General features: G+C 40.0%; 1 protein-coding gene across 4 annotated transcripts in view; it reads right to left on the bottom strand.

Annotated features, from left to right (window-relative positions):
- LOC115006445 (multiple epidermal growth factor-like domains protein 11) overlaps positions 1–15,353 on the bottom strand; it is a 125,202-nt gene that overhangs the window by 48,986 nt on the left and 60,863 nt on the right. For all 4 annotated transcript variants that reach the window (XM_029428700.1, XM_029428702.1, XM_029428699.1 and 1 more), the window contains exon 7: positions 1,678–1,924. In XM_029428700.1, coding sequence (XP_029284560.1) covers positions 1,678–1,924 — 247 coding nt within the window. The remainder of the gene's footprint in view (positions 1–1,677; positions 1,925–15,353) is intronic.

Genomic DNA, 15,353 nt, shown 5'->3' with positions numbered 1-15,353 from the left:
CTAAGCGAGTTACGATCTTAATATGCTTTGCTCAGTATGGGCCAAAGTGAGGTCTTGCTTATAACGAATTCACTAAGTATAGATACACTAGTAGTTTGACATTTATTCAACCACACAGATTGTCTCTTCTCAAGTCGCCTCCTCTTCATACTCAGTAAATCCATTATAGCACACAACTGCTGTAATTAATAGACCACATCGATAAGTGATGAGCTACACCTTGAAATGAATGGAGGTTCATCGAGATGCACACATTCTATTCCCGATCAGCAGCACAAGAACAAAGACAAGGAGAAACCTCTCCTTCATTATTGAAACACTTCAATGATTTTCAAACATATCTGTTAAAATATATTTTTTAGTTTCTTCTAGACTAAGAACTAATGCACTGACTAAACTTGCTGTTTAATTTTCAGCTGCCGGAGCTTTTTGGCTTGTAAAGGATCACACAGACTCTTTTTCTCAGAGACGGGCTCCATTTAGCACCTTAAATCCCACATCATAAAACCTGCACAGATCAATATGAAGAGGAAGCAACTTTAGAACAGCGGACCTGTGTGGGGTAATAAGTGTCAAAACTACTAGTGAATAAGTTATAAGCAAGCCCTCGCTTTGGAAAGGGAACATATTGTAAATGAGAAAGACTTAATTTAGACTTAATTAGGACACCATCAATACTTGTAGTTTCGTGACATAAAAATATACCATATTTATTAAGGTGAGACACGACAGGGGAAACTAATCACCATGAAACGTGCTTACATTAAGCTTAGTATTTTTTGTAGTACTGGTACAATCTTTCAGATTACTTTCTTGTTTAAATATACAAATGAGGCATTCTCTTATTAAATATGTGCTCATTCACAGACATGTCTGGAACAGAAATCTTTACATGGGATGAAACCAGGTTCACAATTCTTCTTTAAGTTTGGTGACATATTAGAGTCAAAGGGGACCTTTTGATATCTCCTTGTATGACTTCATAAACCAGAAAATACCGTCAATAGCCATTCAAAAAGAATACAGATCAGTAAAGCTGGAGAGTTCGGTGCATGTAAGAGCTGCTGAAGTGGAGGTTGCACTACAGGGGGATATGGTCAAATAATTAACAATGAAACTTTCCTCGTGTCTTATATTAAGACACTTTTATCTAATGCTACATTTTGGCAAATTTAGAAGAAATCTATATCAGTTTTGTTTCTCCCCATTAAATAAATGCAGGTTGTTTTTTGATTCGTCTTCAGTTGCAATATTTTCTTTTTACACAGCAGGGTGTGATTGTGTCGATTGTATGAGGAGCTTTGACTGCATTTGAGTTTTAGTTCATTACTAAGAAATCTTTGTGTTTAAGAGAAATGTAATTACTCTTTGGTATATTACTTTAATATATAAAAGAAAAAAGAATCATCCTTCCTTCATGTAATAAAACCTACTGATGTAGAATGTATGTTAGAAATGTTATAACCTCAATGATAGATAACTCTTAGCAGCACATTTCGATTAGGTCTACCTTAATAATGTATCACACAGATGAAGTATTACATGAAGCAGTTGCATAAATTCCTTCTTCCCTAATTTCAAACTTCAACTTCATTATTTTTATCTGGAAATCGCTGCATCTGTAATAACGCAAAAGCCCTTCAACACATCATGCATCACATTCAGCGGGCTACTCACAAGGCCCCGGTGTATCCGGGCGCACACAGGCACTGGCCGGTCTGATGGTGGCAGGTGGCGCCGTTGAGGCACTGGCACTCCAGCAGGCATTCCTTGCCGTAGAGGTTGGGGTCGCAGGTCTCCTCGCAGCGCCAGCCCTGGAAGCCGTCGGTGCAGACGCAGGCTCCGGTTATCGGGTTACATTTGGCCCCGTTCCGGCACTGACAGCGGTTACTGCAGTGGGGCCCCCAGAAGTCACTCTGACAGCCTGGACACAGAGGAGGGTATGAGTCAACATTTGATTTAAAACTGTGCGAGTCGAGAGGTCCGCAGGATGCACGCACACCTAAAAATGAAGTAATCCACATGAGAGGGTTGATGTGAGGTGGAGAAAGGCGAGGTGAAGTGAGGTCAGGTGAGAAAAGACGAGGAGAAAGAGAGAGTACAAGACCCGTATTTATCAGCTGCTAAGAATTACACTTGACAAAGCTCTCTAAGAAAACCTTGGAGTAAAACAGTTCTCAGCTGAAAGTGAGAAATAAGACACATTTATCAAGCGACTCACTTCTAGTTTGGCAACAGTTAAGAGCAGCTCTATAGTATTCACATGACTGATCACATGACTGCTCAGAGCAGGAAAAGCCAATCAGAGACAACAGCTGCCGTCTTTTTTGCTTAGGAAGGTTCCTAACTGACTGAAATGACCCAGAATCCATGATAGGAGCTGGTCGAAATCTCTAAATGCAAAGGAAAGGAGCTTCAAGGCTTCCTCTAGAACAGGTACAGAGGAGATGATGCCCTTAAGACGTCATGTTAAGTAGAAGATGGAAAAGAGAAGAGCTTTGTTTGCTCTTGTATTTGGACTGTAAAAAGAAATGGATTAGAAAAGACAACCGTCCACAAACTCACAACAAAGTATTGGTCCCAGTCTTCATGAATACTGGCTGAAATAATTGAGTTTTATATCAGTTTAACCTACACTGAGGCACCTTGAACACTTCTCAGAGGGGAGCAGTTGTGGTACATCTGCTGTCGAAGCGACGGCCTGAAGAATTTTGATCTACAGTTCTCTTAAAGCAGCAAATGGACATCAGTAAACTCTATACAGCACGTTGATGTTTACCAACCCAGCTGGTCTGAGATCTCTTCATATCAAAAGATACCTTAGTGCAGGCAAGGCAAGCCAACTGTATGTGTATAGTGATTTTAAAACTAGAAACTCACATACAAAAGCACAAAAATAGAGTTTTCAGATAATCTGATGCTTTGGAGGAGAGTAATGCAGTCCTGGTGCATCACTGTTGGAACAAATTACACTTTACTCTTAACCTTCTTAAAGTAATCAATTACTATACGAATTGCTCCCCAGGAAAAGTAGTTAGTTAGTTTTTATATATTTGACCTAAAACCATTGTAGCAGCACCCAGAATATTTCTATCAACAATTTTAATTTAAAAAACATTTCCAGTTTCTCAGCATTATTTACTTTGCTGGCTTCTTCAAATGTGCTCTATTAACATACGTTCAACATGACTTGAAGGCAGAATAAGACAAACTATAGTATTTGAACCACATTTTGCGGGAGGATAAAGACAACGAAGGTTGTGAGAGGTTGTGCAGAACCTTTAGTGAAGTATCGTAATAGAAAAGCTGTATGGAAACAGAAAATATCAATAAATCTTCCTCAATTTCGCACAAAGGTTTTGACATTCCCTTAAGGTGTTTTTTGCCTTTGTCGAAAAAGATTTGATGTGCTTAACGGGATATGGAAACGCCTTTCCTGCAAAGGTTCTGACGTAGCGACTATTTAACTTGCATGACTGATCACAAATTACACTTCTGTGGAATAACACGTTCGACAATTCTGTAACTTTCTGAAACCAACAGTCTGACATGTACAGCCCCGCAGTGATTGGTCAGCAGGGCAGAAAACGTAGGCATTCACTTCTTATGCAACACCTCGGATCACTTCCAGGAGAGACTGAAAGTGTGTGTCGTTATTGAAATAAAATAAAAATGATAATGATTTCTCCTCCGTCTCTACAACTGAAGGCTTTTCACGCCACCTTCGAGTGTGGCCGTTTGGAACAGCAATAAACACTTTTGCCTTGCGACAGTTTACAAACTGCTTCATTTGAAGCACACTGAGGCCTCAGATGTTGCGTTATCCTGAGATCTACATATTAATGGGCACGGTTATTTTCAGGCTTTTCAGTCCTTTGTAACTGGAAGAAAGTCATGATAAGAAACCTTTCTTCAAGCTGTCTCCTTCCCTTTATTTACACTGATGAGTGGATTCAACAGATTCTCAGGATCTGTATTCAGAAAATACATCACAGGTCTGTAATTGGATGAATCGCTGGTATAAATCACAACCCGATGACATGAGATGAAAACAAGTACAAAAGACGGGACATTTTATTGTGTATTACATCATCTCAAGATAACATAAATCAAAGCACTATTATCTTTTTGATATATGCTCACAGGGTGAATGCAGTCCACAGAAGGGAAGTAAAGTGCCCAGAGTCTGATGGCCAAGAGCTCTGAATGAATGGCCTTGAGAAACCCCGGAAATGGCAGCGAGAGAAGGGGGAACAGACTTGGAGGACTTTCCCCCCAAACGTGGGTGGTAGTCTAACAGATATTATAGTATTAAATGTTTCAGTACTGTGGTGGACAGTACCCTCACTCAGTATCTCAATCTTCCTCTAATTTACTCTCTCGCCCTTTATTTCTCTCCTCCTCCTGGCTCTCTCTCAAAGATGGGAGTTCTCTTTATTTCTCCTAACTAGTGAGCCAGCATCGTCAAATCCTTTATCCTCTCACAGCCTCAATTATTCAGCAGCAAAGAGTCCAAATCAAGTGACTAATGACTTTGATCAAGAGTAGCTCGCTGACACTAAGCAGAACTTTCTGCACTAAATTAGCAGCTGCATAATACACTTTGGCAAGGGCTAACTCTTTAAGGAATATTTCTAGAGTTGTATTTGGTGTAGTCAGTCTTTGCCAATAATAAAAGGTGAGCTTGCTCTTTGGTTTGGCTCTTTTCTCTCTCATGTCTAAAACAGAAACACACGCAGGTTACATTCTGAACCTGGGACTTTATGTCTGTTGCCGTCTCTTGAATTCAGGCTACTTTAGTCATCCAGAGGTTGTTATCAAAAGCATATTCATTCTTGGTTAAAGGAATAGTTAAGACATTTTGGGAAATGACTACACCATTCTCATATATTAAGAGTGTGTATAGAGTATGAGGCTAAACCCGGAGAGGATTAGCTTATCAAAGCATAAAGACTGGGTGCAGGGGGAGACAGCTAGACCAGTTCTCAGTTCTCCACAGCTCATTTATTAAACATTAACATTCTTTGTATTATTTATACACAAACAAAGAGGTAAAAACGCCAAGTTGTGTTTATTGGGAGTTACATGTGCAGCGGTTACGGAGCTCACTGCTCACAACCAAGAAACAGTTACGCTGCTTTACTTGCCCTAAAAACCACAAACTGTCCCTTTTATATTTCAGTTTGTGTTCAGATTAAAGAACCTGTTAATTAGTGAGCTTCAGAGGCGCTTGTATGCGTCTGATTTGTTTACCTGTCTCCTCGCTCTACCTTCATTCTTCACTGACAGATATGAGATTATTGGTGAAGCTGCAGCTCTTAACCACACTTTGCTCCTAACTTCTTTTAGTAATGAATTATGCAGAGAAGAGTAATTAGTTACTGTATTTGTTTCATACATTTTATATAAAATCTAACAAGAATATACGTATAAGGGAACCTAACTGTCTCTTGGCTGTGGCGTCATACTTAACTGACAGATATGAGATAGCAAAAGATATTCTCATATAAGTCTTGATACAAAAGAAAAGAATGACATCACTATAAATGACTGTCGCTCAGTGAACATAAGAATTCATTAGACAGTAGTGGAGAAAGACTACAACAGGTAGTTCATTAGCAGTAGACCTTGTATTTGTTGGTGCATTTGGTTGTTAAATGGTTTATATAACGTTAGCATTCAGTAAGTACATTCTGTTTTAGGTATGTCTTTCACTAGCCAAAATGAGCAACCCAATAATATTACAGTTAAACGTGAATTACAGATGCACCTTCCTGACCAAGCAAGGTAGCTAACGCTAGCTGGTTACTATGCATTTGCTATGCTAACGGTACTTGGCCCCGCTGTGCCTCGCTCGTCTCTTCTGGCTCCAAAAAACCAAGATGGCGACGGCCAAAATGCCAAACTTGTGTCTTCAAATCGGTAGTCCACAAACCAACAGGTGACGTCACGGTGGCTACACTTCTTTAATACAGTCTATTGTAGCCGCACAAGACATTTTGAACCACTCCCACTATTTTCCGGCTGTTAAAATCTAATATCACGTTTGTTCTGAAATCCTACACATGGTGACTACAGCTGTATACAACCAGAGGAAAGAGAAGCACGGGTAACCTTTATAATACTCTGTTTTGAAATAGTGGGCACTGCTGGTTCAAAAGGCATTTTGGTAAAGTAAAACTCAAAAGCAATTTAATGTTGATTGTACTGCATGTTCCAAACAGTGCTTGCCTTCAGGAAGCCTTGAACGAGGCATTAATCAAGACTATTCACGAGGTGATAACAGGAGCGGGCAGTTGAATGATTTTGAAATGCTATTTACTTAATATAGAGATGAAGAATTGTATTTTTTTCTTTTTATAGCAGAAACTCTAACAAACTCTCTCACCTATACAAATATAAGCTGCACAACAGAACAGCTGTTAGAGCAGCAATTACAGCTTCCAAATATAAAGTCCATGACTGCCTTTACTCTTCACACTCAGAACATACTCAAACAGTCATGTTTAAAACTTCCTTTTTAATGCAGCAGCTAATTGGAAGATCCACAGACAGACGGATAATCATTTCTGTCATCATGAGGTTTCTTTATTTTTCATTTCATAAAACATAAAACTTGACTTTCTAACTGCCCAGCGTTGAACACGAGAGGCTATTCAGGACAAGAGTTCCTGGGAGGGGGGGGTAACTACAGAAAGGTGATTAAACTCTTTTTTAAAGAATAAAAAAACAAGTTGTATAATTGCCTCCAGACATAACAAAGACTTTAAAGGTCAGAAGAAGCTAAAAATAAGACCCCTGTTGCTCAAGCTGAAGGACTCCATAATGAGTCAAAACAAGAAGCGCACTTCAGCGTCATGACTCATATCCACTGTAGTTCATCTGATGGCATGGCATCCGGCTTAGGATAACATTTGCCAGCGGTATCATCACCACTAATGTACATCACAGCTCACGTTGAGTCAGGGTGTATCGTTTTTGTTTTGTTTTTTTGTTCTTTCCAGGGAAAATTGTAAAAGAGATTTCCTGATGAATGAAGCTGCCAGTCAGCAGGTGGAGACAACCAGCCGGACTCTCTCTTCACAAACACAATGTGTGCTTTCAGAGGGAGTTATGTGCTAACAGAAGTGTATTCACATGCACCTCACTTCTGTGCAGTGTCTTATTTTACTACTTTCTAATACTTATATAGTAATAATAACAATAATAACAATAATTTATCATTTTACTGCACATGTATAAATGTGAAAGGCTGTGCAGTGGTAGCCAAGTAAAACCTAAGGAGGTGGACATTTGTAGTGAGTTCATTTGGTTTATAATGGCCATAGAACTTAAATCAGTATTTCTTTACAGTTGAAACCAGTTGACATGTCGTCAACTGAGGGTTAACGAGGTCTATCTGACAAATTGGACACATTTGAGGTCTATGTCTCAAACGGCTTTAAAGTGAACAGGGTCTATCTGCATCACTCATTTATGCAGATTTTGTATATATCTGCTGAGTCAGTGAGATCTACAAAGGTCTATCTCCACATGTTCAAGCATCATTTCAGTATCACAAAGGTCCATCTGCTGACAACCAATAGCAGGGCGGGAACTGAATCACGTGATCATTTTAAGCACAGGAATAAATTATTCAAAACAGTTTTGCTGCCAAATGTTTTATATGTAATCTAGTAGAGAGTAGTTCAAGTTAAGATCTTTAGTAGTTTAATAAAAAGTCTTAAGAATTCAGATTTATTAGCAAATATAATTTTCACTTTTAAGTTTCCTGCCACGTGGAACTTGTGTAAAGCTAAGTTGCATAAAATACAGTTGAGGGTTACATTTTCAATTTCATTTTGGGGAAATGTCAGATAAACCCTTGGGACTCTGGTTTTCCAACCATTTCGGAACCACAAAGGTCTATCTGTCTAGTTTAGTTTCTACCCATAATACACTGAATTGGCCCAAATAGTCTTAACTTCACTACCTAGCAGTGGAGTGCCGTCAGGGCCAGCAAGGCCTTCTCTGCTGGCCTAAACATCATCAGAATATAAATTTAATTTTGATATATTTTTTCCACAAATATGTATTAAATTATTCCCCATAGTCTCTTCTCTTCATTTCATAGCTTTCCTCTTGGTTGCGCAGCCTCAGATCGAGATTTGGAGGTGTGGCCTTTATGTTAGAGCTTTTATCCAATCATATTTCAGCCATGATGTGTTGCCATGGATCCAAGAAATCTGCCCTGAGGCCTTCAGAATCAACAGTGCGGGCGCCTGTCGCTTAAAGTGAACGGAGACAAAACTGTGGCGTTAACCAATCAGATTTCGAGTTGGCGACATCGGGGCCAGCTAGCAGGCGTACGATAACGTCAGCACGTCCACGTCCAACCTTTGAAGGAGTTAGTTTGTGTAGATTTCTACAAGCTGTTTTTTCAACCCACAATGGCTGAAGGAGGAGAAGATATCGATTTGGTCGCAGATATAATTACAATGCCATTTTCGAGACAAACCTTTCAAGAAAAGCTAGACATCGTTAGAAGAGAACGGCCAACCCCGACGCTAACGAGTCTATCACAGGCGTTTCAGCATTAGCCTCCATGTCTATAGAAAATAACTTATTGGTGGAACTGAAACGCACAGATAAACTGTACAACAGAGTCATTGAAGTCTTCTTGAGGAAAGAAAGGAGGATGGATTTTGTGTTCAAATAATCAGTTGTTTTGGTAACAAGCATTTTGTTTTTTGACAAATATATAAAATGTTTGATGCTTCTGCAAGAGATGTAGAGATGTGTGTGGCGCACTGGCTCAGCTGTGCAGTAAAAGTACTCAAGGAGACTTGTTGAATTGTTTTGGTTTAACCTTTATCAAAGTGGACATTCAAGGCTATGAATACACTTTCACCACTGTCGCAAAGATATCCTCATGAACAAATGCACATTATTTGTTTGTTTTCTTTTATTTTCAGTGAATAGTTTATGTGTCTTTATTCTTTATCGTCACGTTTCTTAAATGAAACTGCTTTAGGTGCGACAATGCTGCTGTTAAGTGAACACACTTGTTAAAGCTCACATACTTTTAGTGGACTTAATAAAACTCTGTAGACTAATCCCTTAAAAGCGCCTTTTATTTTTAAGTGTTGACAGTATCCTAGCGATCTTAAAGCTGGTAGTTTAACACTGTTAATTGTAAATGCAGATTTATTGATTATAAATGTTTCAGAAATATTAATATAACTCTGTTGTACTTGACTATGTTAAGGTGATGCAACGCCCGGTGATGGTATTAAGAGGGGGAATAATTCAGGTAGGACTGTGTAGGATATCACTGAAGGCCTAGGTGTGAAATGCACGGCCCGCCACTGCTACCTAGTGTGTAGCATGTGATGTGTCAACATTGGTTGGAATTGGTTTTATAGTGTCCACGTTATGAACTGTTGAATTTTCAAATGCGTATTTCTCAAAACTCGTCAAAGTGCAGATAAACCTCGTTAACCCTCAGTTGACGAATTGTGGCGAGGCTGACAAAAGTGATTTGACATTCAGCCATATTTTCTTCAAAAATATGGCTGAATGTCAAATCACTTTATGGCCTGAACACATGGTGGGAGACAGATAAATGAAGCGAAAAAAGCAGACCGGCCTAATTTCTGCCTAATTCTAAGGTTACTCATAATGTTTCACCAGCAGTGCTCTCAGGTTTCAAGGACAACAAGGGAGACTGATGCAAAGCTCCCAATCTGCTACCTTCCTATTACACTGGTAATGCTGAACTGAATGTAACTGTAGAGCAGGTCTGTAATCACATCTCTCCTTTCATCTTGTTTTCATTTCACTCTTCTTATTTACCTTCTTTAGGACTACAAGTGAGAGGCAACAGTGAGACCACGTTTACTCCTTACAGTGTAAATGTGTCTGGATTTTACAAATAGTCAAACGTTCAGTAGTGAAAACGCACTTATTTAGACTTCAAGACGCACTTTATGTCAGGATCAATACAGGGATGCGTCACCACCATGTCTATTTATTTTACTTCTATCACGCTGCTCTGTAATATTTCCCTGAAGTCTTTGTCCTGCACATGTTCACGTCACACTTACAGCTGGCAAAGAGATCAGCTTTCATTTATGTAAACACATGGACTGAGTTGGTGAGTCACTTACAAGCCAGTTCCACAGGTTTGTATTTAGATGCAAAGCTGCAGCCCAAACAGGAGTTCATCACTTATATCTGAAAGTGCCTTCACACCTCTGGGAGCCAAAAGCCCTGATAATGATAACGATAACACTATTATGCTTCTCCGTATGAATCCATGACATGTAATGTTGCCGTGTATATATGAACTAGGTGCAACGCATTTATTTATTTTATCATATTCATGATTCGGAGCTGCTTTTGTAATACTGTTAAAAGTCACATCGGCAGGTCGTTATACATTCAGCATAATAAGGTTATAATACATTCAGTGCTAACCACATTATACGAGCCTTATCCTTTAGAGAAATTCATTTTTCAAGCAAAATTCAAAGTACATGATATAATTATGCGCCAATATAAAACTTTCATACAGTTACCAGTTCTATTTTTACCATTGTTTTGTATTGTATTGTAAAGGCCTGTGAAGTGCTTTAGGTAATGTCTGCACACACGCTGCGAGAGGCTGATTGATGTCGTCATTAAATCGTCTGCAGCACCTACTCTAAATGCGCTTCTCTCTTGTCTCTTCAGCCATTCGTAAAAATAAAAAAAACCTTAAGGGTTTCACTGTACCGCTTTTTCATGACACAGGGAAAAGTTATGCAAATATAATCATCATTCATTAGTCATTATCAGGTGGGAGTCAGTTGGTTGAGTTGGTTTGCTTACACAAAAGTGCTATGTGGCCTGAACAGAAATATGTCAATATGCATTTCTGGGGCTGTGATCATTTGAGTGTACAGAGATGTGCTTTCCTAAACTTTTATTTATGGTTCTTAGCAACACTTCCAAACACACATACTGGCCGTGCATAACAGTGCAGCCAGTACGGTGTTGGACAAATACAATCCTGTATTGCCGAGCTACTCTGGAGCAGGAGGGTTAGGCGGCTCTTCTCGTACTCTTTCCACTCGCAGACACACTTTTTAAACTTCTCGCACAAACACAGAGCCGAGAACTAATCTGCTGTTTCATACAAAACCTCTCCAGCATTAAATTGATCTGGAGTGGCAGAGACATCTGCTTCCACTCCTGCCCTAAACAACCACTGACAGTGTATTACATTATTCACACCTGTCAATACAGTCATGGGGTGCTCCACAAGGTTATAGCGATTTACTGTGTGAAATAAATTCACAAGAGTAAAATAAAAACCCATCTGCAATTGAATTTGTTGCTTTTGTGTCGTCGTTGACAGCTTTATTTTTCGGCCGATTGAATCAGAATTAGAGTGGGGGACAAGTGAAAACACAATACTGAAAGGAGAACATTGATTGTTGATTTCCAAAGACCCACTAGAGTGTGGGTGTGTATTTAATTATTTGGAGGAATCTGAGTTGAGATATCATTTAAAGACACTGCGAAACCCCTGAACTACTGAACTTGCAAACTCAGATTTACAATCAAACTTGTGCTCCCAACATGATGAGAAAATTGTTTTCCCATAAAGAGGATACACACGCCCCAGTGAGAGGGTGATTGACGAGCTGCCTGATCGGACAGGGACGTTGGGGGAATACCCTGCCAATAAGTGAGGCAGAGGGATAGTGCTGAGTGGCCGAAAACACAGCAGCACTCCGACTGCCACCGGGCCATCTGTTGATCTATGGAGCAGCAACCGCACTCATTTGTCTTGGTTCTGCCCCGCTGATCACACTGTGGGTTTGCGGGGGCCTGACTGTGAGCTACAGTGTGGCTTTATTGGAGTTTATTCGTGTTCACCTGGACAAATAATGCTGCATGCTCAGGGGGAGGACAGGGAGGGGGGGGGCAAAGATGCAAAAGTCTATCTTACAAGAAAATATACATAGACGTGCATGTGCTCGCTTACTGTAGAGGTGGAGCTTCTTCCATGAATGTACACACATTTTTCAACAAGGCATTTATAAAGCGTAGTATTTAATGATTATTTTCATTATTCTTTGATCTGACAAACAAATGTGTTATCCTGAATTGTTCTGGTCTATAAAATGCCAGAAAATAATGAACATTTCTAAATCACAATTTGCCATCACAAAGGCGACATATTAAAACAGCTTGTTTTGTCCAATCAGATCATAGGAGACCAAGAAAAACAACAAGGGCAAACAATCCTATTTGAGAAGCTGGAGAAGCGTACGTTTTTGAGATTCTGCTTAAAACACAAGTTGTATTCAATTATCAAAATTGTTGCAGATTTATTTTCTGTTGATCAACTAATCGATTACTCAACTAATCCGGTCCAAAAAAAGGTTTATGAGGTGTTGCTAATGGCTATTTGGTGGTTAATAAATAACTTACTTATCTCATTTGAAGAATTCATATGCAGACATCTGGTTCAAGAGATTATCATACATGTGCTTGATGAGACTGCAGACGGAGAAAAGGCCTCGTATTCTCTGAACCTCGAGCTGCTAAATGGTTTGTTGCAGGGATGAATAAATGATTATAAAGTTGTTCTGTGTCTGTCACCATGCTCCCCTTCAACATTCACCCAGTCGAGATGCTGGATCAATGCAGCTGTCAGCCAATGAACGCCCTCTCAGCTGCACTCGCAGCGTCTGTTGGGCAAAAGCCAACAAACTATCCAGTCAGTACACACACACACACACACACACACACACACACACACACACACACACACACACACACACACACACACACACACACACACACACACACACACACACACACACACACACACAGCCTCTAGCTCAATTCATTCATTTTTAATTCAATGCCATCTTTGTCAAAAGCCTATGGAACAGGGCGAGAGAAGAAATCTGCAGAAGCTTGTTTTTCATGACTTGGACGACACCTTTGGTGATAAGCAGTCCCTGCTTTGGTGTTTTGTATTTACTGCAGGCCCTGGCTCAATATAATTTATTATTAAATACTACTCCCTCGTATTTATTCAAAACAAATTGTTATTGTTGCTTCCATAAACACAAAGACAATAACTTCCTATTGCAGAAGAAGAAATAGAGTAGCCCTCACAGCTGAACAGCAAAGTAAGGACAATCTATTGGTGGAATCATTATTGTATCGGCGCAGGGTGAAAAATGTGTTTTATTTACCGGTATATGAAAAAAATTGCAAATGATTACTTTACGGCGCAGCAAATCACACCCAGACTGCTTTTTAACTGAAATGTCCCACAGGCTCATTGACTAAGGTCAACAGCAGAGACTCGTTGAGCCTCGGGAAAGCATACAGTCATGAACCAGAAGTAGAGTACATTTATATTTCCAACAGCACCCGGGTATTGCCCAGCAATGCACCACTTTATTTAATGCCACACTGCTTGCATGAGTAAAACTATTTCCATCAGCACACTGTTAGACAGCCACCGTGCACTCCCTTGACAAATGAGTAAACAATACTTTCTAAAAGAAGCAGTGGAGGTGGGTGCTTTTCTGTAGTAAGCCACTCTCACCTCCAAAACAAACTGATGAAAGTCGCCTATAACAGAACTAACTGTGTGTGAATTGCATTTCAGTTTTCATGCTTTGAAACGCCCTGTCAGGAGACAACTATGTCACACAAAGCTGAGTTATTAGGAGACGGCTGACCGATATACAAACATGCACGCTTGTGTTTAATTCAGAGCCATTGATTTCCTATTTTCAATTAATAATTGTAATTAGTGGCAGCATAGTTCAGGCTGTACGGGACGTGGGTCGATGAGGGAGAGGGCGATGTTGAGGACAGGCCAGATGGATGACACAATTTACTGCTCACAGGCCAAGTGTCAGTTTACTGTGACACCGACTGCATCTGCTAGGTGATCGAGTTTTAACAGATTTTTCTTTAAAGGAGGACAGTTTCATGTCCAGATAATAAGCTTTGAAAGTCAACCCTGCATTAATCCATGCTTGAACAGAACAATCATTTCAACACGTCTGGATAAACACATCAGGCCAAGTCTTAACTGAATTCTTAGTTCTGCTCTTTTCCTATTGTTTTTTAAGACTATACAATTGCTTTCATTAGCGGTCGTCAACAGCTTAGCTGTAGAGTGATGCATGGGATGTGGCAACCTTTCACTCGCTAATGTTTTTTTATGCGAGTGCTGGACTCGTTTAGGTTTAGTCCAGGTTGCTTTCTTGTGTGGTAATTGCATTTTAATGATCTCCCTTTATGCAAACTTGGGGCATACATTTGAGTTCAGGTCTAATGGCCCTTGGCAGGTGGCTGTCCTCCCACCGACCCACTGATAAATATAAAGAGGTGAGAGGTGCACATCAGACAGCTGATGTTGTGATTTGGCTGCGGTGAAAGGTCAACCATAATCCTAGCACGTTACTGCACGGGAGTCAGCCACCGGACGTCGACAAGGTGGCTATCTCTCTGTCTTCATTCAACTGAAGACATTTAAGAACAGAACTATTTTTGACTTACTTTTAGATGACACTTCGAGGCAACACAACAGTATTAAACACATCACCTGGTTGCCTCGATAAAGAGCTGATGGGATTTTTCCATTGAAGTCATTGTTTAGCAAAACATTCTGAAGCGTAAATGCAATAGCCACAAGTAAAAAGCTAACATTGTGTTATGAACAAACTACATCATTGTCGCATTGCACGTCACCAACACTAAAGCTAAAGGTGGACTCGTGTTCGGCGTAATACGCATAGTAGTCTTATTTAGCCACTTGTTAGCGACCCCCTTTTTTAAGACGTGTAAAAGCTTCAAAATTCACAGAACAGAACAGAACATTAAAATATATTAAGCTTTTGTTAACCACAGAACTTATTTCAGGCATCTAACCAAAAAACCCATTGAGTTCAGGACGAATAAACTGGAAGAGCAAAAATGCTGACTCATTCTGGGGTGTCAGGACTCCTGAAGCACTCTATACTGACACATTATCACAGATTGATTTGGCGAACGTGTCATCACACTACCAAAGTCCACAAATGCTGCCAACAGAAACTCAGGGCTCCCTCAGTCATACCCCACATCTGCCCTCTTGTACGGGAGCATTTTCAAACCCATCCTCCTTTACTGCTCCACAAGCTACTTCACCATGCTCACTGTCACCAACAGGAACAAACTTCTCAAAATTACACACACTGACTCCAAAATCATGGGTCTCCTACTCACAACCTCCTACAGCCCTCATTGACACTGTCATCCCACACAAAGCACTCACCATAGCACATGACCCCAGCCATCCCCTGAACTCA

This window comes from Cottoperca gobio, chromosome 3 (assembly GCF_900634415.1).
Source record: "Cottoperca gobio chromosome 3, fCotGob3.1, whole genome shotgun sequence".
Lineage (NCBI taxonomy): Eukaryota > Metazoa > Chordata > Actinopteri > Perciformes > Bovichtidae > Cottoperca > Cottoperca gobio.
Note: the sequence above shows the minus strand (reverse complement) of the source record. Positions and strands in the feature narration are given on the sequence as shown.